We start from the raw sequence: 24,590 nt of genomic DNA, 5'->3' as shown, positions 1-24,590 counted from the left end.
GCAAGGGTTCCAGATCTCGGATTCCCTTAGTATCTGCTCTGACTATGAGTAGATTGCTTCAGAGAGGAGCAGAGGGCTTTCTCGTATATTCAGTAGACCTACTGAAGTCGAGCCCAGCATTGGCAGATTTGCCAGTGGTTTGCGAGTTTGCAGATGTTTTTCCTGATGAGATTCCAGGGTTGCCTCCGGTTCGAGAGGTAGATTTTAGCATAGATCTTGTGCCAGGCAGTGTTCCTATTTCGAGAGCTCCATATAGGATGGCGCCGATAGAGCTGAAAGAGTTGAAAGCACAGTTGGAAGATCTTCTGTCCAAGGGATATATCAGACCCAATGTATCTCCTTGGGGTGCTCCGGTGCTTTTCGTTCGAAAGAAAGATGGTTCGACGCGAATGTGCATTGATTACAGACAGCTGAATAAGGCAACCGTGAAGAACAAGTATCCTTTGCCTCGCATCGACGACTTGTTTGATCAGTTACAGGGATCTTCTGTATACTCGAAGATCGATTTGAGATCAGGGTATCATCAGCTCCGAGTTAGAGATGTTGATATACCGAAGACTGCATTCCGAACCAGGTATGGACATTACGAGTTTGTTGTTATGCCTTTCGGTTTGACGAATGCACCAGCGGCATTTATGAGTTTGATGAACCGCATTTTTCAGAGATATTTAGATGATTTTGTGATTGTGTTCATTGATGATATTTTGGTATATTCAAAGAGTTTGACTGAGCATGCAGATCATCTGAGAATTGTACTGAAGACTTTGAGAAAAGAGCAGTTGTATGCCAAACTGTCCAAGTGTGAATTCTGGCTGCGACAGGTTGTCTTCTTGGGGCATATTATATCTGGAGATGGTATTGCGGTAGATCCGAGTAAAGTTGAAGCTGTGATCAGTTGGCCGAGACCGACTTCTGTGCCAGAGATACGCAGTTTCATGGGTCTAGCCGGGTATTATCGACGTTTTATTCGAGATTTCTCCAGTATAGCGAAGCCTATCACCCAGTTGACACAGAAGAATATGCCATTCGTGTGGTCTGAAGATTGTGAAGCCAGTTTTGTAGAATTGAAGAAGAGGCTGACTAGTGCGCCTGTCTTGACGATTCCTACTGGTACAGGTGAGTTCGTTGTATATTGTGATGCATCTCACAGAGGGCTTGGATGTGTTCTTATGCAGCGAGGGCACGTGATAGCGTACGCCTCTAGACAGCTGAAGCCGCACGAGACTCGTTACCCTATTCATGATCTTGAATTGGCGGCGATTGTATTTGCACTGAAGATCTGGCGTCATTATCTGTATGGCGAGAAATTTGAGATCTATTCCGATCATAAGAGCTTGAAGTATCTCTTCTCTCAGTCAGAGTTGAACATGAGGCAGCGACGATGGCTTGATCTGCTGAAAGATTTCGATTGCGAGATCAAGTACTATCCAGGGAAGTCGAATGCAGCGGCAGACGCCTTGAGTCGAAAGGTATGTGCTCTTTCCTTGTCGACTGTAGGTGTATCGAATTTAGTAGAGGATTGTTGCCTGTCTGGGTTGACATTTGATATAGATAGTAGACCGTTGCGACTTACTGTGATTCAGATTGAGCCAGATCTGATTTTGAGGATCAAAGAAGCGCAGAGAATCGATCCGGGCGTTCAGAAATCGATTCATATGGTCAGAACCGGTCATATATCAGAGTATCAGGTTAGAGATTCTATTCTGTATGTGAATAACCGCTTAGTAGTGCCAGATGTTTCAGATTTGAGACGACAGATCATGTCAGAGGCACACTGTAGTCGGTTTAGCATTCATCCTGGTGGCAGGAAGATGTACAATGACTTGAAGACACAATTCTGGTGGAAACAGATGAAGACAAATATTGCAGAATTTGTGTCTAGATGTCTGAATTGCCAGCAGGTGAAGGCAGAAAGAAAGAAGCCCGGGGGTTTACTTCAGAGTTTGTCTATTCCTGAATGGAAATGGGATCACATTTCCATGGATTTCGTGACGAGGCTACCTCGATCTTCGAAGGGCTGTGATTCGATTTGGGTTGTCATTGACAGACTGACCAAATCTGCCTGTTTCATCCCGTACAGAATGACATATCGACATGATCAGATGGCAGAGTTATATGTCAGAGAGGTCGTCAGATTGCACGGTGTGCCGAAGTCGATCGTATCAGATCGTGATCCACGATTTACTTCTCACTTTTGGCGCAGCTTACAGCAAGCTTTGGGTACGACTTTACACCTGAGCACTGCTTATCATCCACAGACGGATGGACAGTCAGAGCGGACTATCCAGACTTTAGAGGATATGCTGAGAGCTGTAGTACTAGACTTTGGTACTAGTTGGCAAGATTCATTGCCGTTGTGTGAGTTTTCATACAACAACAGCTATCAGACTAGTATTGAGATGGCACCGTTCGAAGCTTTGTATGGTAAGAAGTGCAGATCTCCATTGTACTGGGATGATATCTCTGAGGTACCGGAGTTAGGGCCTGATATGATTCGTGAGATGACCGAGAAAGTGAAGATCATTCAGAGGAGAATGAAGACAGCACATGATAGACAAGCGAAGTACGCCAATGTCAGACGCAAACCGTTGGTATTTGAGCAGGGAGACAGAGTATTTTTGAAGATTTCACCTTTCAAAGGCGTTGTCAGATTTGGCAAGCGAAGAAAGTTGTCTCCTAGATACATCGGTCCGTATGAAATCCTTGAGAAGATTGGCGATCGAGCTTACAGACTTGCTCTTCCTCCTTCACTATCCGGTATACATGATGTTTTTCATGTATCGATGTTGCGCAAATACATGCCGGATGATTCTCATGTCATTCAGCCTGACGAAGCCGAGTTAGATCATACTCTGAGCTATGTTGAAAGACCGATACAGATTCTTGATCGGAAGGAGAAACAGCTTAGAACCAAGACTATTCCGCTTGTGAAGGTTCATTGGAGTCGGCATGGCATCGAGGAAGCAACTTGGGAGACAGAGTCTGATATGAGACAGAGATATCCTGAGTTATTCACATGATGTAAGTAATTATTCAGCTTTTGTTTACACTGCTGTTTATTTACGCCCTGAATTGATGCTTGCAAGTTCGAGGACGAACGTATCTCTAAGAGGGGGAAAAATGTAATGCCCGGAAATGTTAAAAATGTGAAGGGTACAATGTTGGAACAGATTCAGTGGCGCCCGAGCGGTAGAAAAGTCCAGCCCGAGCGCCATTGTTCAACAAAATTATGTTTTGGGCAGAAGCTTCCGCGCCCGAGCGGTACATTTTGACCGCCCGAGCGCCAAAGTATCATTCGGAAAGTGTTGGACAGAAACTGCCACGCCCGAGCGGTACATTCTTACCGCCCGAGCGCCGCCTGAAATGTGTTAATGTTTTAAGAAGACACGTATGAGATTTCATGCAATATTTATGAGTTGAGCTGTCTTCATTTCTCTTCATTCTTCATCAGCAGAACCGAGAACAAGCTTTCCCTCAAGCTTTTCATATTAGAATTGGTATTGTGAAAGATTTATACCTCCAAATTTAAATCCAAGCATAGATTTGAACTCCTACCTTTGAAGACTACAAGAAGATGTAAGTTTCAGTTATTTTCAGCATGTTTCGATATTTATGTGTTGGAAGAATTCAGATTTGAGTTATAATATGTGTTCTTGAAATTATGAGCATCGTAGAAACGTTACCGGATTGATTTTCAGATAACGTATGACGTTGTTTCGAAATTCCAGCATGTATTATGAGAGATTATGCAGATTTTCAGTGTTGAAATGATTGTGCTATTGATGTTGAATTGATTGAGGTTAATCGATTATTGTTATGTTGAGATTGAGTTATCGGTATCGCGAGACTACGCCGTTACGCCGTTGAATTACATTGAAAGCGATTACAGAATTGTATATTGAGATGTATATTGATAGAGTGCACATTTATTATGCTATTTCAGATTTGTATTGACTACTTGGTATTCGAGACTTCGACTACGACACCGACTATTCGACAAGAAAGGTATAATTCATGTGGTCACGGGATTGCACAACTCGATTCAGATTTGATACGAGTTTTCCCTAAATCACATACTAGATTGTTATTACATTTCATTATGTAATGCCTTGTTTATTGAATTATATTCGAGTCCTGAGATAGGAGATATTGGCAGACTGGCCAAAACTAGACGTTTCGGTGTATCGACGCATAGGAGTAGATTTGCTCTATGTGTAGACCCTCGATACAGAGTTGACCGAAGTCTAGGAATAAGACGTATCGTCGCCCCGATTGGTTGAGTAGGTGACAGACCGTCTTATTCACACGGGATCCCTAGATTAGAAATGAGTCGAGTCAAGATTTAAATGTTGAATACAGATTTGTATTCTTCGACATGTTTAGATTTGCATTCATGTTAATTGATATATGCTATGCTTTTGTACATGATTTATGACATTGCATGCATCCATGTTTTATACTGGGATATGTTCTCACCGGAGTTATCCAGCTGTTGTCGTGTCTGTATGTGTGCATGGCAATAGGTGGGGCAGGATCTGGGTCTCGAGCTAGATGAGAGATTGATGATAGCGTGGAGATCTCGGGCGTTGAAGATTTGTAGTGTTTCCTACTAGACTTGTATCACTTATGTTGTAGTTGGTATGTAAACACTGGTGTATGGTGGTACTAGACAGACATGTATGTACATTATGTTGTTTATTTCAGTTACAGATATGATATGCTTTAGTTATACATTTGAATTAATATTAAAAGTAAATTTTTGACCCACATTTTCGAGCAAAGATCCAATTAAATCCCAAAAAGAATTGAGTTAGAGCCCGGGTCCCCACACAATGTATCGTGGAGATAGTTTCCCTTTCTTGCCAAATCTGACAACTCCTCTGAAAGGTGAAATCTTTAAAAATACTCGGTCTCCTGCCTCAAATACCAATGGGTCTACGTCGAACATTGACATATTTGGCCTGTCTGTCTTGTGCTGCCTTCATTTTCTTTCGAATTAGCTTCACTTTTTCTGTCATATCTCTGATCATATCAGGTCCAATCTCAGGCACTTCAGAGATATCATCCCAATAGAGAGGGGATCGACACTTCTTTCCGTACAACGCTTCAAATGGTGACATCTCAATACTCGTCTGATAGCTGTTGTTGTACGAAAACTCACAAAGTGGCAATGCATCTTGCCAATTAGTGCTAAAATCAAGCACTACTGCTCTCAGCATATCCTCCAGTGTCTGGATAGTCCGCTCTGACTGTCCGTCAGTCTGTGGATGATATGCGGTACTCAGATTAGCTTCACTTTTTATGTCATATCTCTGATCATATAAGGTCCAATCTCAGGCACTTCAGAGATATCATCCCAATAGAGAGGAGATCGACACTTCTTTCCGTACAACGCTTCAAATGGTGCCATCTCAATACTCGTCTGATAGCTGTTGTTGTACGAAAACTCACAAAGTGGCAATGCATCTTGCCAATTAGTGCTAAAATCAAGCACTACTGCTCTCAGCATATCCTCCAGTGTCTGGATAGTCCGCTCTGACTGTCCGTCAGTCTGTGGATGATATGCGGTACTCAGATTAGCTTCACTTTTTATGTCATATCTCTGATCATATCAGGTCCAATCTCAGGCACTTCAGAGATATCATCCCAATAGAGAGGGGATCGACACTTCTTTCCGTACAACGCTTCAAATGGTGCCATCTCAATACTCGTCTGATAGCTGTTGTTGTACGAAAACTCACAAAGTGGCAATGCATCTTGCCAATTAGTGCTAAAATCAAGCACTACTGCTCTCAGCATATCCTCCAGTGTCTGGATAGTCCGCTCTGACTGTCCGTCAGTCTGTGGATGATATGCGGTACTCAGATGTAACTTCGTACCGAGAGCCTGCTGCAAACTCTGCCAGAAGTGCGAAATAAATCGAGGGTCACGGTCTGATACAATTGACTTCGGCACTCCTTGCAATCTGACCACTTCTCTGACATAGATCTCTGCCATCTGGTAAACTCTATACGTCATCCTGTACGGAATAAAACATGCGGATTTGGTTAATCGATCAATCACGATCCAAATCGCATCACAACCTTTGGAGGAACGCGGTAGCTGCGTCACAAAATCCATGGAAATGTGATCCATTTCCATTCAAGAATGGACAAACTCTGTAATAATCCTTCGGGTTTCTTTCTTTCTGCTTTCACCTGCTGGCAATTCAGACATTTGGAAACAAATTCGGCAATGTCAGTCTTCATTTGTTTCCACCAGAACTGTCTTTTCAAATCATTATACATCTTTCTGCCACCAGGATGAATACTGAATCACCTGTTGTGCGCTTCTGACAATATCTGTCGTCTCAAATCTGAAACATTCGGCACAACCAGACGATTATTCACATACAAGACGTTATCACGTACCTAATACTCCGATCGATGCCCTGTCCTGACCATTGACACTGATCTTTGTACATTTTGATCAACTTTCTGAGCTGCCTTAATCCTCATAATCGGCTCTGGTTCTACTTGCACCGTATAAAGTCTCAATGGTCTATAATCTGTTTCAAATGCTAATCCAGACAAACAGCAGTTTTCTATCAAGTTTGAAACACCAATCGTCGATAAGGATAAAGAACATACCTTTCGACTTAGTGCATTAGCTGCTGCATTAGACTTTCCCGGATAGTATTTGATTTCACAATCAAAATCTTTAAGCAAATGAAGCCATCTTCGTTGCCTCATATTCAATTGAGATTGTGAAAACAGATATTTTAAGCTTTTATGATCAGAATATATCTCAAATTTCTCACGTAAAGATAGTGTCGCCATATCTTTAATGAAAAGACAATGGCTGCCAATTCAAGGTCATGAATTGGATAACGGGTCTCATGTGGTTTAAGCTTTCTTGAGGCATAATCAATAACATGCCCTCGCTGCATTAGCACACATCCAAACCCTCTGTGAGAAGCGTCGCAGTAAACCACAAAATCACCAGTACCGGATGGGATAGTCAACACCAGAGCACTGGTCAATCTCTTTTTCAGCTCCAGAAAACTGGTCTCGCATTCTTCAGACCAAACAAATGGAGCATTCTTCTGCGTCAGCTGAGTGATTGGTTTAGCTATACTCGAGAAATCTTTAATGAAACGACGGTAATATCCCGCTAAACCCATGAAACTGCGAATTTCGGGCACGGACGTCGGTCTTGGCCAAGAAATCACGGCTTCCACTTTATTGGGATCCACTGATATCCCATCTCCGGATATAATATGACCCAGAAATACTACATGTCTCAACCAAAACTCACACTTCGACAGTTTAGCATATATTTCTCCGCCCTTAAAATTCGCAACACAGTTCTTAAATGCTCAGCATGCTCACTCATATTCTTTGAGTAAATCAAAATATCATCGATGAAAATGATCACAAAATCATCGAGATATTTCTGGAATATACGGTTCATCAATCCCATAAACACAGCTGGAGCATTCGTCAAACCAAACGGCATGACAATAAATTCATAGTGTCCATACTTGGTTCTGAATGCTGTCTTTGAGATATCAGAATCTCTGACTCTCAGCTGATGATATCCCGATCTTAAATCAATTTTGGAATATACCGAAGAACCCTACAACTGATCAAATAAATCATAAATACGAGGCAAAGGATATTTATTCTTTATCGTTGCCTTATTCAGTTGCCGATAGTCGATGCAGAGGCTCATCGAACCGTCTTTCTTTCTTACAAACAATACTGGAGCACCCCAAAGAGAAACACTCGGTTTGATGTATCCCTTGGCCAGTAAGTCTTCCAGCTGATCCTTTAATTCTTTCAATTCAACTGGTGCCATTCTGTACGGGGCTCTAGAGATCGGCACTGTACCTAGCATCAATTCAATGCTGAAGTCTATCTCTCTAACTGTAGGTTATCCCGGGATCTCATCTGGGAAGACGTCAGCAAACTCACGTACCACTGGCAAATCAGCCAATGATGGACTCGACTTCAGTAACTCTATTGAATACACAAGGAACCCCTCTGCTCCTTTCTGTAACAATCGAGTCATAGATAATACAGATATTAAAGGAATTCTCGATCTAGAACCCTTACCGTAAAATTTCCACTCTTCAGCCATATCTGGTCTGAATCTCACAATCTTGTGGAAACAATCAACAGTCGCTCTCTACTTGGTCAGCATATCAATACCGATAATACAATCAAAGTCGGACAACCCAAGTACGATGCAATCTAATTGAATCTCATGCCCGTCATACTGTAGTACACAATGTTTAACAGAATTTATGGATATCAAACCTGTCCCCAAAGGAGAAGAGACATACACTACAGTAGCTAAAGACACTAAAGGCAATGCATGACTTAATGCAAATCGTTCAGAAATAAATGTATGTGAAGCACCGGTATCAATCAATACATAAGCAGGGTAACCACATAAAGAACAGTTACCTGCCACAACGTCATCTGGTGCTTCCTGGGCCTGCTCCTCTGTCAAAGCGAATACTATGGCCTGCTGTCTAGGAGGCTGGCTAACAGTTTGGCTACCTCCTAGCCTCTGCTGTGACTGAGATGGCGCTGGCTGGAATGTGTGAACAGCAGCTGATCGTCTCTCAGTCTGTGCTGCTGATCCCGATGAATCGGCTCCCTGAGATCTTTGAGAACCTCTCTGTGGACATACTTTAGCAAAGTGTCCCGGCTGTTTACTGATGTTGCAACTGCCAGTCAATCCCTGGCATTGCTGAGTTGCATGTCTTCCTCCGCAAGTCCTACATTAAACTCCAGTGTAACTCTGGCTCTGTCTGGAACCACTGAAGCTAGAAGAACTACTGCCCGATTTCTTAAATTGCTTTCCTTTGGCTTTCAAAAATTCCGTCTTCCCTCCACTGCTGCTGCCACCCTCAAATCTGGGAGGTGGTTGCTGTGGTCTCGGTGCTGGAGGCACAAATGAAGCCCCTTTCTGTCTCATCAGACCAGCTTCTGCTCCCTTAGCTCTGTTCAGGGCGTCAGTAAAATTATTCGGTCGCCCTGTGTTCACCAATGTGAAAATCTCTGGGTTCAAACCATTGATGAACTGGTCAGCAGTAGCTTCTCGCTATCGGCCACATGTGGAGCAAATTTCAACAAGGTGGAGAACTTTGACATGTACTCTTCTATGTTCATCTGTCCCTGCCTTAGATTGGCAAACTCCGCCCCTTTGTCCTTTCGATACGACACTGGAAAGAATCGTTGGTAAAATTCAGTTCTAAAAACATTCCAGGTAATAGTCGTACCTCTATGCTCCAAAGCCCTCTTTATCGTAATCCACCAGTTTTTTGCAACATCGTGTAACTGGTATCCAATCAATCGGATTCGCCACTCATCTGTATACTCCAATGATTCAAACATCATTTCAATATCATCAAGCCAACTCTCGCACTCCACAGCGTTCTCTGTTCCTTTCAAAGTTAGCGGATGAAATGACTGAAATCGTTTCAGTAACATTTCCATTGGAGTCAGGGTGACATCCATTGGAGGATTTGATGTACTTCCCTGTTCTGGGATTCGTCTGGGAGGCATATCTGGTTATCAAATAGATTAGTAACAAATACCACAATTATGTTTAAATCCTCCTCTGATCATCTTACAGCTGATCTAGAATCGGTGCTGATCCAGTCTCAATAAAACATATTACTATATCAAATCAGATAAAGAAGTAACATGTATTAAAGCAGTAAGACATGCTAGCAATCAAAAGCAGGAAAGAAAACCTCAATCTACCCCGCTCACTACCCTCTTCTATCTTAGTCTAAATGATCTTTCGCTCTGATACCACCTGTTGTGGGGACCCGGACGCTAATCATCTTCTTAATCGTAATTGGGACTAATTTAATTAATTACAATAAAAATGGTCTAATGGAATCAAACTCCTATACATATCAATATAAAAGTATAAATCTGATACAACATACAATCATTTACATCTCAGGTTCAACAACTAACTATCAAGTGTATAAACCCTATCTCTAGTCCAAGTCCGTAGTCTCCACTCTAATCTCGATCTTTCTTCACCTCTGTGACCCTAAACCTGTCTCACCTGTTGCCATGCACACATACAGACAAGGCAACAGTCGGATAACTCCGGTGAGATATAAATATCCCAGTATAAACAATGTATCAATGCAATCATATAAAACATATATAAAAGCATAAACAATCATTAAAACATGTATCCAATCTGACTACATGAACCAATACGAATCTGTAATTAAGTCAATGACTTATTATCTTAACTCAACTTATTTCTAATCTAGGGATCCCGATCTAATTCAGACTTCGGCATACTGTATCGAATGTCTACAATAGAAGTCGTTCTACATCTAAGCTCATCGATACACCGTAAGTCTAGAGTCTCAGCAGTTCTGACAAAGACTCGGCGGTTCTGCCCTAGCTAGGCTGATCTGCCCTAGACTCAAGCTCTGGCTCTGCTATAATTCAATAGACTAAACATATCAATCTGATAATCTGCAAAAATCAATGCAATAAAATAAAGTATGTGATTTTTGGAAACTCAAGTCAAACTTAACTCGAGTTGTGCAATCCCGAATCAACATTTATTTATACCTTTCGTTTTGTCGCTCTGATACAATCGAAGTCTCGACTCAAAGTCTGTCAATGTTCAATCTGGCAATGACAATACCAATATACTGTATCAATATTCTATTTAAATCAAGATATATCTGTCTTATTAAATTATGACGGTACAACCGTATAATTATGCTATACCGGTGATACCACACCAGTACATACTAATTCTAATAACTATAATCCACCACAGTGCAAATATGACATCACATCTCAGTCAATTTAGCTCTGAAATTCATAACAATTTCATAATCAATATGTTTCTTAATCTGACTTCGATTTTCTAATGTCTACTATGTCACAAACACCATATATGAATCATATCTAATTCTGGACATAGCATAATTTCAAACCTTAACAAAACGTAACGAAACTTACGTCCTGTTGAAGCCTGCGTCGATAGGAACACAGTTTTGCAGTCAGATTCAAAATCGGACGGACGGATCGAAATATAAGGCGTAAAGATTTTACAAGCCTTTCTCGTTCCTCTTTTTTCCTTTCTTTCCGAATTTGAAGATTTGTATATATATATATATTCACACGTTGCATGTCCAAGCAACGTGTTATCTTTTCCTTAATTTTGGTTTGCGCTCGGGCGGTGCTAAACTACCGCTCGAGCGCGGCATTCTCTGTCCAAGTACTCGGCGTGTTACACCTTGGCGCTCGGGCGGTCAAAAACTACCGCCCGGGCGCCACATCTTCTGCCCGAACATACTTCTATTGAACACTGGCGCTCGGGCGGTCAAAAACTACCGCTCGGGCGCTAGACTCTCTGTCCCCATGTTGTGTAATTCATATGCTTGGCCCAATTTGGTCTCGTAATGGCTCGGCTATATCACATCAGTTTAAAATCAATAATCTCCGATTAATGTAATCAAAATCTCATATTAACAGAATCAAGATCTTGGCCCTTACATTTATGGTCCGTTACAACCCCATGAGATGTATACCTTATTTGCCATGGGTATTTAAATGTAATTATTAGAAATAGTGGGAGACCAAGACTGGAAGATGGTGGGCTCGATGAACGCGATGAAGACATGTAAAATAATGGAAGCTCTTGTAATAGTTGCATTTGCATCCCTCCATTCACCTAGGTTTGGACCTGGATCCATGTATGGCTCACATGGATCTAATAGTGTTTGCGATCGATCATCCTTATTTATTGTTGAATGTCATATTATGATATATGTGATATATAGTAGTATCCATGTATGTATATTATTATATAATATAGTTGCATGAATCCGGCAAACATACAAACTCGTGGCACCCGATTTTTAAATTAAAATGATGAGACAATTTCAAAATTAAAATCACTCATTTTGAATAAGATTCAAAATTTATATCAAACCGAAAAATTTAAAATTAAAGGAGTTTAATTTTTCCTTGCCTTCCATCAACCGTGGTTGCATGTTGATCGCTACCTGCGGACAGTGTCTGGCTCATATTATTGGGGAGGCCTGTAAGCCGGAAAGCTGTGACTTCCACCGGACATATGATGTGAATTCGGCGGAACTCCCATGACTTCGGCTCATATTATTGTGGGAACTCATGGCGACCGTCTACTACAATTCAATATTGATGGGTTGGTGTGACACGTGAAAATAAACGACGTCATATTATTGGGTTCTTATTAAACGTGAGGCAAAACACGCGGAGGTTGCATAGGGATGCAATTGGACTCTACCTTTTAAAAATTATAATTGGCTGATATTATTGGGGATTATAATTGGCTTATTGGACTCTAGGTGCCTACTAAGGAAATACGATTTTCCTTTTTCATCAGAGGGTGGTGGAAATGTCAAAATAGAGGAGGGTAATTTATAAAATGAAATCCATATTTTATGTCTTAAAATCATTTTAAAATAATAAGCAACTATTATTCTGTTTCCGTATCAGTATATTTTCGATTTCGTCACGTAATAAATTTTTATTATTAACAAGCTAATCAAATCTAATTTTCAAGACTGGTAGGGAAAATTGTTCTGAATTCAGAGAAAATGGCATACACACTAATGTCAGTCATGTTGAACTGACAAAGCATGCAAGATGGTAGGACCATAGTATGCAAGCTAAAGTGTAACATGCTCGATTTTATGTCAAATGAACTGTAGGGACAGTTTGAGAAAATTTTGAATGCTGCTGACATTCGAATGCACGTGCAAGAGTTGCATGGTGCATGAAACTATGCACACCACTTCCAAGGAGCTCATGACTACACACATGCAAGACAGGGCTTTGACCCATGAGCATGGTGTACATATGATTGGGCTTATTGAAAATGTGGTGGGTCTGGAATATGTGATTCCTAATGAGTTACTAGATAACATCAATTTGTTGTCTTTCTCATCCTCATTTGACGGGGTTATGATGAACTTCAATTTGAATAAGATAGATGATAGCTTTGAAGAGCTAGTCAATACGCTTAAAACTTATGAGATCACCATAAAACAGGGAATTTTTGTTTTTCTAATGGGCCTCTCGTCAGACGAAAAATAACCCACAAGGTAAGAGAAAGAAATGTTCCGCTCCTCACAAGAAAAACAATCCCAATAAGAGGCAAACTCTGATAGACACTTAAAAGGTCACAAAAACCGATAAGTTAGAACATATTTATTTCACTGCAAGAAGTCCGGACATAAGAAATTATATGTGCCAGAAATTTTTGGAAATGATAATTGAATGTCCAAGTAAACATGATTTCAACAAAAACAAAAAGAAAGTTAGATGATCCAAATCCCACACAAATATGGCACGCTAGACTAGGTCATATTTCCCAAAGAAGGATGCACAAGCTAGTGGGAGAAAGCATGTTTGACTTGTCAGACATAAATTCTCTACCTACTTGTAAGTCCTGTCTAAAAGGAAAATTTACCAAGACTCCATTCAATGGAAACGTGGAACGTGCACATGGTCTACTGGATTTGATCCACACATACGTTTGTGGCCCGCTAAGTGTTAGCACAAAATATGAGCAATCCTACTTCATTACCTATACTGATGACCATTCAAGGTATGGGTACGTTTATTTGATGAAACACAAATCTGAAGCATTTGAAAAGTTCAAAGAATTCAGATCTGAAGTAGAAAATCGCTGGAAAGAAGTATTGAGGCACTTTGATCTGATCGAGGTGGAGAATACTTAAGTGCTGAATTTTTGGGTTATCTAAAAGAGAATGTGATTCTCTCACAGTGGACTCCACCAGCAACACCACAATTGAATGGTGTTTCTGAATATTGTAAGCGAACCTTGTTGTACATGGTTCGATCAATGATGAGATTCACTAATTGCCTACATCGTTTTGGGGCTTTGCGCTTGAAACTGAGGCAATGTTGTTGAATAATGTTTATACTAAACCAGTGGATAAAACACCATATGAGATATGGATTGGAAAAACTCCCAAATATTCTTACATGAGAATATGGGGATGTCCTGCTTACGTGAAGCAGACAGTGGGAGACAAATTGGATAATAGATCCACTTTGTGCTACTTTGTAGGATATCCAGAGAATTCTGTTGGATATTATTTCTATCATTCAAATGAAGCAAAAGTGTTTGTTTCAAGAAATGCCATCTTTTTGGAAAATGAATTTCTATTGGATATAAAAGGCAAGATGATAGAACTTGAAGAAATTCAAGATACTCCCTCAACTATAGTAGTTGAACCTAATCCCCAACAACCAGTAGTTCAAGTACAAGCTCCAAGAAGGTATGATAGTGTTATTTAGACCACCTGCAAGATATACGTTTCTTCATGAACAAGGCCTTGATGAGTCTTGTGTTGGATGTGATCCAATGAATTTCAAAGAAGCAATATCTGATACTGATTCAACCAAAGGGCTTGAAGCCATGCAGTCAGAAATAGACTCTATGTATTCAAACCAAGTCTGGACATTGGTGGATCAACCTGAGGGAATCGTTCCCATAGGGTGCAAATGGATCTACAAAAGAAAGCTTGGGGCGAATGGGAAGGTAGTGACCTTCAAAGTAAGGCTGGTTGCAAAAGATTATACTCAAAGGCAAGGAGTTGACTCTGAGGAAACTTTTTCACCAGTTGCTATGTTTAAGTCCATTAGATTACTACTAGCCATAGCATCATGGTATGACTATGAAATATGGCAAATGGATGTAAAGACTGCATTCCTCAATGGAGACGTCAAAAAGGAAATTTATATGTCTCAACCTGAGGGATACACATCAGTAGGAAGTGAGCATAAGGTATGCAAACTTCAGAGATCATATATGGTCTCAAGCAGGCATCAAGGAGTTGGAACCTCATATTTGATAGCACTATCAAAGAGTTTGGTTTTGTTAAGAATCCTGAGAAACCGTGCATGTACAAGAAAGTTAGTGGGAGTTCAGTGACATTCCTAGTACTTTATGTTGATGACATCCTACTCATTGGGAATGATGTAGGATTACTGCAATAGACTAAAGTATGGTTAGCAAATAAATTCTCCATGAAAGACATGGGTGAAGCATCCTATGTATTGGGAATACAAATCTATAGAGATAGATAAAAAGGATGATGGGCTCTCCCAAGCCACCTGTATCGATACCATTATAAAACGATTATCTATGGAAGAGTCCAAGAGAGGATACTTACCAATGTGTCATGGTGTTACTCTATCTAAAGCTATATGTCACAAAACTGATGAAAAGATAGAGATGATGACACATATTCCATATGCGTCTGCCATTGGTAATATCATGTATGGTATGATATCGACATGTCCTGATATTGCTTACGCTCTGAGTGTTACAAGCAGATATCAGGCAAACCTTGGTCCAATGTATTGGAAGGCCGTAAAAGATATTCTTAAGTACTTGAGAAGGACTAAGAATTTGTTCATGGTCTATGGGGGTGGAGAATTGAAATAGGAAGGCTAAACGGATTCTAGCTTCCAATTTGACATAGATGATTCGAAATCGACCTCTGGATTTGTATTCATGCTATATGCTGCGGCTGTCTCTTGGAAAGGTTCCAAGCAAGACACCGTTGCGGATTCCACCACTGAAGCTGAATACATTGTTGCATCTGATGCAGTCAAAGAGGCAGTTTGGATGGGGAATTTTGTCCAAGAGTTGGGCACTATTCCTACTGAATTTGATCCAGTCCCGTCGTACTGTGACAACACTGGTGCCATTGTGCAAGCAAAGGAACCAAGGTCTCATCAGCGATCCAAACATGTACTGAGGAAGTTCCACATCATACGGGAGATTGTGGGAAGAGGAGACATATCAGTCGAAAGAGTTCCTCTGCAGATAATGTTGCTGATCCACTTACATAGCCCTTGCCAGGACCACTGTTTCAGAAGCATCGCGAATCAATGTGATTAAAGTTAAGGATAGTTGGCTCTAGGGCAAGTGGGAGATTGTTAGAATAGATGCCCTGCAAGCCAACAGTTGACTAGGGAATTTATTGACTCAAGTGAAATAAACAATCTTTATTTTAATATAATTTAACTTTTTATGGTCTTGTTATACTTTATCTGTATACCCATGCAAACAGCATAGATAAAGTCCTTGATTATGCTTTAAAACAAATGAATCGTAATTCGAAGTTGAAACTCATTTGTAAACACTGCATATTCTAAATTCGTTCCTAGTCGATTCAGCCGCCTAAAACATGGATAAAGGTCGCTTGAGCTCGAGACTAGCAACTGTGATGTTGTGTACTGTGTTTCTTGGTAAGGGCATGGAGATGTCCAAACATGCAGATGGGTAGTCATATGATGATTATACCGAACAACCCTCCCTCGGACTTTCCAAGTGGTTATCATTCATCGAGAGGATAAGTTCGTGGTTATGATTGTACACCATTAATCCTTACGACCCGGGACAACACTGAGGCTCTATATGCTAGGGCTGTGCTTTGACTCGTTTACCGGGTCCAGGAGAGTCATCAGGTGGCGAGGTTGGGTACAGTTGCGACACATATAGGAGCCAGTGTATTGTAGTCAGGGATTCACCGCTCACCCGCGGGTGTGGATATCCTATGTGATCTGATGAAATAATAGTGCATGGAATCTCTGGCCAGAGTACGATATGTACGTTGGAGAAGGAGTTCTCCAAATAGTACACGTGATGCCACTATTATAGTTATCACATAGTTATCGAATTAATATGCAACCCTCGATGAACCAATGGTTGCAGATTTGATCGGGATATATGAGATGAAGGGACCGTACTGTACGCTAATCATAATCGACTAGTTCTTGCAGGCACTATCAGTGATACCTAGGGGATCATGGGGCGATGCTACTAGACGCTCTTATCATGATCCGATGGGTGCAATCAGAAATGAGTTCTGACATTCTTGATCAAGGTGTTGATGAAAAGAATGAGGCTAACTAGGGTAAGCCCGAATAAAAGATTATGTCCTGAATCAGAAAGAGTTGGGAACCCACGGCTAGCTGTATCCCTGAACCATTGAGGGTCACACAAGTACTGGATTGTTTGTTCCCGTTGAGAGAATAAATTCAAGAAGTTGAATTTATATTATATATAGTAAATTCAAGGAGTTGAATTTATGATAATTATATTTTGAGAGAATAAATTCAAGGAGTTGAATTTATAAAATTTGATAATTTAATTTATTAAACTCAAAAGTTGAGTTTATTAAATATTAAATTTTGGAGATGATAAAAATTCAAAGAGTTGAATTTACAATTTAAATAATAAATTCAAATGTTGAATTTATAATGTATTTAATTTATTAAGCTCAAGAGTTGAGTTGATTAATTAATAAATTAAATATGGTGGGTAATATGTTTAATGAGCTTGTAGGAGTACAAGTCCAACATATTAAATAATTAAAGTTATTAATAGGCCTTGATTAATGGATTAAACTAGTGTGACTAGTCCAATTAATTAATCAAGCCAATTAATGTTAATTAGAGGGCCCAATTATTATACTATGATAATTAGGTCATGAGTTAGTTATAAATAAGAGTTGAGAAAAAAAAAAACCCTAGCCTCCACAACACAATAATTTTCATTGTGTAATTCCTCCAAAATATTTAGTTTACTTAATTAATGAGATTAATTAAGTAAATCATGATTAAAAAGAAATATTGAGATTTTCTTTATTCCGATTGGCATAGATTTCCTTCGTGAGATTCAAGGAACCTTGCAACAAAATTTAGCTCTCAAAATTTTATGAAGTTTCGGCCAATTTTTGAGAATTGTGGATCGATTTCTTCAGTGTTCAATCTCTACGCAAAATATATTCTAATTTTTCTAGTGCAAATTAGAAGAAGAACAAGTAATCCAATCGTGGACCTGATTCGAAGATTAAAGAAGTAGATTGAAGAACGTTCGTAGGGATTTACAACAAGAGCTACGTCCGCTTATACCGGCGTAGTTGGAGCCTAGTGAAATTGTTCACCAAAGGTAAAAGTTTTAAACACCCTATGAATGTTTTTGATAAAATCATACGAGCGCCCAAAGCAAATCATATTTTGATTGTCAAAATAAAATAAAATTTTTAAAGCTTCCGCTGCATTTGGGCGTGTAGAAAACCGAGATCCAACAATAACATGCGTACTTCAGATTCTTGATAGGACGTAATCAATCTTGATTAGCTAGCTTATTCAGGCATAGTGAACTTTGCAATTGGTGTGCCCACATCGCATCAAATGCGCACAAGATGTGTTTTATGGCCTCACATTTTTGTAATTTCTAACTGCTCTCCCCGTGCAAAGTCTAATGTCACGTACATGTATTTAGCATTGGATATATTGCATATCTCGTGGTTTTGTTTGCTGGATATAATATGGACAGTGCAGCATGTTGGTATTTTTGTGAATATCAATGTCGTGGCATGAGCTCTGATCGCGGTATGTGAGTATAAATACGCAGAAAGGTGGCATTCATACGAGCACCTAACAATTACGACTTCATTAGTTCACGTGTCAATTCTTAAAAGATTGTGTTAGGATAGAGTGAACAAGGGAAGATTTGAAAGATGAAATTCAAATGACTCAATCTAGAATTTGAAATACATTATGTTGATATATAAACACATACGAATCAACCATGTAAGAGCTAATGCCACCCACTATTAAGTCATGCCTTCCACGGTCAATTAGAGATCAACGAGGACAACCAAACTGTTGCTGGCAACAGAGAACGGAAGCTACTCGGGACATGATCAAAATACAGTATATGCATATAATCAAAACCAATGTATTTTCATGCATATTTTATATCAAAATAAAGTATATAACATGATCGATGTATAAACATGCCTTTGTGTTAACACACGAAATATCGACAAACGAATACATGAAAAAACGGAGGCCGAACGGAGACGGATTGCTGCGTTTATTGGCTTGAAAAGTTGCTAAATAAATCAAGGATTGTAGTGTGATGATTGCACAAGGTTGCTGCTGGGAGGAATTTGAAAAAAAAAAAAATAAACAAGCCCAAGGCCTTGAACCTCATGGGCAAAGTGTGTGTTGTGTGTGTGCGTGAGTTTGATATGATTTGAGGTAGGACTCTTCCTCTTGCTTTAATAAAAATAATAACTTGGGTTTAGTTTAATTAAAACACCATTTAAAATTACTAATTAAACTCTCACAATTTACATTACTAATTAATCCCTCTAACTTTTGAAATTAAGAGTCCTACCATTTTAAAATTCTACGCATAATTTATTAAGTCATAAAAATAATTATTATAATATTATATTTCAAGTGGAAGTATTTAAATTCCTTATTTTTGAATTTTGCTAATTAAAATGACTAACATACTTTTATTTCACTCGATAAATTAATTTAGACCTAAAAATGCTAAATTTCATAAAAATTTTAAAATACTTCAATTATTGACTTAAAATAAAATTTAACTTTAAATGTTAAGACCTTAATCGTCTCCAATCTCCTTTCCCGGTTGATATCGAACATTCATATAAAAACTAAAACTTATGAAAACATCTTAAATATAATAAAATAAATATATATACATTTAAAATATTTTAACACATAACATGCAGCACCTTAGTATTATAAATATTTAAATTATTTCAATCATGCGGTCTACGTGTACTAGTTCTTGGAAACTACAAAAATGCTCGGGATTGAATTGACGATATCTTTACAATGTAAATAAACCTCTTTGTACAAAGGTACTTTAAGAGGCTTATGCAAGAATAAGTATCTCTAACTCTCTCTTTTCGGCCATGAATTTATTTATCTTTTCTTTTTTCTTGGCCTCTTTTTCTTTTCATCTTTTTTTTTCTTCCTTTGGCCACTTTACTCTTTTGTTCACTCTTTCTTTCAGCCAATTCACATTCATTTTCACTTACTCCAAGAGATTTCAATTGTTCCACAAGAATTTTAGAGTCAATTGAGCAAATGAAATTACGTTCCTCCATACATATATGCTGTAGAACTCGTTAAATCAGACTACGTATTAGCCATGCATAATTACTATTATTTAAAATTAAAATGATTTCTTTTATATTTAAAGTATTTTAAAAAATTTTTAGTCATGATCCTTTATTTTAATCGCAGAAGTTTAGTTTTTATCTTTTCGGTTAAATAAGCGAGGCCATACTGGAGTTGGAGTATTGAGATAAAAAATTAATAGTAAGAAAATATTCCTAAATTTAATTTTAGCCCAAGAATAAGTTATTTTAATGTAAAAGAATGTTTAAGGATTTATTTAATTAATTAGAGATAAGTAGTAAATAAATTCTTTTATTTTCAATAATTAATTAAAAACTTAAATTAAAATGTGTGACCAATTGAGATAAGTTAATCTAGGCTAATTTTATTTAAGAAATTGTAACTTAACATGTTAGTAATTTATTTTAAGAATTAGCCATGCATGTAAAAAAATTACTATCCCAAATTAAATTATTAATTCACTAAAATACATAATAAGTGTTTAAAACTTTAAAGAGTTAAAATTCAAGAATTAAGCAATATATTGCCCCATTTTAATTGCAAAATTTCGGCCACCCTTTATAGGATTTAATTAAGTTTGACAACTCACCATTTTTGATTCCTTTCCTTATCCTTTCTTGGTTAGATAATTCCCTAACTTTCAATCACCAAAAATTAATAATTAAGCAATATTTCTACCATATTTTGATAAGTAGAAATCGGCCATTCACCTCTCCAAATCAAATAATATCACACCTCATTTTCTTATCTCTCAAACTCTAGGATAGAAAGATTTTATCTTGCCATTCTGTAATGTCCGAGATTTAATTATTATAATCAGATGTTGATTAATTGATAAGATCGTGATGAATGAAGGTTATAGGAACTCAAATGACGAAGCCGGGCGTTGGTTTATTTTAAGCCAAGATGTTGAACCGAACATCTCAAGATGTTAGGCCGAACATCTCGCACCCGAGCGGTAGAAAAGAACCGCCCGAGCGCCAATTTTAATTCTTGGACAGAATGTTTGGCGCCCGAGCAGGTAGAATATTACCGCCCGAGCGCCAGGAGATGTTCAGCCGAGTATCTCGACAGAAACTTCCGCGCCCGAGCGGTAAAGATTAACCACCCGAGCGCCACCTAAGTTGGCGAAAGTGTGCCACGTTTTAATTGCATGCAACGTGTATATATATATATATATATATATATATATGTATATACAAATATTATTCAGATAAAAACGAAAAGGATTGAAGAGAAACGATTTCAAATTTCTTCGACGTGGAAATTTGTGATTTACCGAGCGATCCGCCCGTCTGATTTTGAATCCGACTTCAGTTCTGTGTTCCTATCGACGTAAGCTACAACTGGACGTAAGTTTTGCTACGTTCTGACATGTTTTGAAATTATGTTGTTGTCAGAATTGAATATGAGTTATATATGATGTTTTGACATAGTAGACATCGTATAATTGAAGTCAGATTAAAGAACAGACTGTTTATGGAATTGTTATGATTTTTGGATTCGATTTGACTGAGATTTCATATCAGATGTATATAGTTATTGAGATTATGAGTTATATCGATAGTGATTATGAGTTCTGGTATTATATCTGTGATGTTTGGACTGACGGGGTTATTGAGACTGTATTGTTATGCCATCAAAACATCGGTTGACTGATATTGATCAGATTCGGTATTGATTAGATTGTATTGTAGTACTGTATGTCGATTGACCTTGATCAGATTGTATTGTAATTTGAGTAATTATCAGAACAGGTTTTGAACTGAGTTATATACTGATATTGTATCTATTCGATTGTCATTATCAGATTGGATATGGACAGAGTTGAATTCTGGACTTCGTCTTCGTCAGAGCGAGAAGATAAAGGTATAAATTAATGTTGAGTTGAGATTGCACAACTCGAGTAAGGTTTGACTCGAGTTTCCATAAATCACATACTTTATTTTGTTGCATTGATAGTTGCATTGATTTGGACTTGATATGCTTGTTCTATGGATATATAGAAAGCATGTATTAGTCGAATGATCTTGTGACAGAAGTGCCTGATAGTGGCGGGATCGCCACGGGCACATTGCACGATGTCACAAGATAGTATAGAAATCTTGGGACGGAAGTGCCTGATAGTGGCGGGGTCGCCACAGGCACATTGCACGATGTCTCAAGATAGGATATTAGCGATAAAACTACAGTCTATGACGGTTAGGTCAGGACACCGGATGTTTGGTTATATCGAGTAAATAGAATTGGAATTTCTTCTATTACAGAATTCGATATAGGAACACCATATATGGTTATATCGAGTAAATAGAATAACTGTTCCTTCTATTACGGAATTCGATATAGGAACACCACATCTGGAAACCGGGATCCCTAGTCTAGGATTGAGTCTAGTCTAAAACGTAGAGTCACGAGTCTGAGTGACAGCTATATTGATTTATATTGCTTGATATTGAATTATGTTCCTGATGATGGTACATGTTTAGAATATGATTTATTCTTGATATTGATTCATGTTCGGATTTTGATACATGTTATGATTGTCTGTTATATGCTCTTATATTGTTTATATGATTGCATGTACACATGGTTTATACTGAGAATATAATTCTCACCGGAGTTATCCGGCTGTTGTCTTGTTTGTATGTGTGCATGGCAACAGGTGGGATAGAAGCGGGGTCAGGACGAGATCGAGGCTGGACTAGATAGCATGGAGATCCGGGCTCAGAAGCAACTTAGGATTCAGCACTTACATGTAGTTGAACCTAGTTGGATTATTGTAGATAATACAATAATTGTATATTTATGTTTAATATGTAATTTGAATTTAATTACATTACCTTTCCGCTTTGCATTTACAAAAAAAAAAATTTAGACCCTGTTTATTATAAAAAGTAAATATTCCTAAGGACGATTAAGGAATGAATTAGCGTCCGTGTCCCCACAACAGGTGGTATCAGAGCTGTAGGTCCTTGAACTGTAGGTTCCTTAGTACTGAGATAGAGGAGAGTGAGCGGGGTAGATTGAGTTTCTTACCTGCGTTTGATTGCTAGCATGTGATTGATTATAATGTGGAATTACATTGTGTATGCTAGCATGATATTATGTTTTACTGCCTGGATTTATATGTCATATGATTGAATATAATGTTGAAATTACATTGTATATGCTAAGATTTCAGTATGTTTTTACTGTATATTAAGCTACATGTTACCTGAATATCTGAGTTGATTTGGTCATATGTATTATTTGAAACTGGATCAGAACCAATTCTTGATCAGAGGTAAGCTGATCAGGATTGGGATTGAGACGGATTTGTCTCCTGTTACTACTAACATCTGTGATTATCAGATATTCCTCCTAGAAGATTTTCAGAAAAGGGTAGTACTTCGTCTGATCAGATAGATATATCCGAAACTCAGATGGAAATAAAGTTGAAAGAGTTTCAGTTACTGCAGCCACCGATTCTGAATGGTATCGAGACGTCTGAAGATTGTGAGAACTGGTTTGATGACATAGAAATACTGTTAGATTTACTTGATTGTACAGATGAACAGAGAGTTAAAATGGTGCCTAACCAGTTGCGAGAAGCCGCCAGGAGTTGGTGGATTACAAGTAAAAGAATATTAGAACAGAGAGGTACCATGATTTCGTGGGAAATATTCAGAACTGAATTTTATCGAAGATTTTTCTCAGTTTCGTACCGAGAGGACAAGAAAGCAGAATTTGAGAATTTGAGGCAAGGTCAACTGAATATTGAAGGGTATGTTGCTAAATTCTCTACTTTACTGCGTTTTGCTCCTCATGTAGCTGGGAATGATGAAGCTGTAGCGGCTCAGTTCGTCAGAGGATTGAACTCGGAGATAATTGCATTGATGAATATGCTGCGACCTTACCGTTTTGTTGATGCCTTGAGTAGAGCGAAGAGAGCATAGGCGAGTCTGATTAGACAACTAGCAAGGTTGTGTGCGATGCAACCCCAGACACAGCAATCCTCTCAAAGATTTGATAGTGGCAGTACGAGTGGGAAGCAGGAGTTGCTGAAAGCTAGAAAGAAGCAGTTTAAGAAAGTGAGAAGTAGACCGAGTGGTTCATCTAGCTCCAGTGGTTCTAGCCCGAGTTATACTGGAGTTTATTGCAGAACTTGCGGAGGGAGACATCCCACAGAGCAATGCCAGGGAGTGATTGTGTAGAACCCGATTTCAGTACACGTATAACACATGCATCTGTTTAAATTATTAAAGCATTTAATTTATTTTAAAAGAGTTTAGTCATGCATAATTATTTAAATGCATTATTTTTAATTTAATTACGTTTATGTAATGCACGTTAAAATGTCTTTCGAGTTTCATGTTTCAGGCGATTATTCGAGGCGGGATTGAGGAAGAGACCCGGGGACGATTTTTGGCAATTTTAAAGATGGTATTTTATTTTAAGTTGAGTTTGGGGGCATTTTAAATAATTTAGTGAGTTTTAGCATTTTTGAGCCTAAATGTTTAGTTAGTGATTTTAAGAGTTTAAAACTTTTAAAATTTAGTATTTTATGAGATG

General features: G+C 38.5%; 1 protein-coding gene across 2 annotated transcripts in view; it reads left to right on the top strand.

Moving 5' to 3' along the window:
- The window catches only part of LOC140821445 (ASI1-immunoprecipitated protein 1-like), a 28,749-nt gene extending 10,363 nt beyond the window's left edge, over positions 1–18,386 (top strand). Inside the window, exon 4 of one of the 2 annotated variants that reach the window (XM_073181948.1) lies at positions 18,181–18,386. Coding sequence is in view for 1 of the 2 variants with exons in the window: in XM_073181946.1 (XP_073038047.1) it covers positions 18,168–18,188 (21 nt within the window). In the remaining variant the exon portion in view is untranslated. Of the gene's footprint in view, positions 1–18,167 lie in introns of both variants that reach the window. The other variant, XM_073181946.1, reaches the window with a different exon arrangement.
- Positions 18,387–24,590: the final 6,204 nt, after the last annotated feature.

Source organism: Primulina eburnea, unplaced genomic scaffold (assembly GCF_022965805.1).
Source record: "Primulina eburnea isolate SZY01 unplaced genomic scaffold, ASM2296580v1 ctg567_ERROPOS1600000+, whole genome shotgun sequence".
In the NCBI taxonomy this organism is placed as follows: Eukaryota; Viridiplantae; Streptophyta; class Magnoliopsida; order Lamiales; family Gesneriaceae; genus Primulina; species Primulina eburnea.
This window is presented reverse-complemented; position numbering and strand designations above follow the sequence as displayed.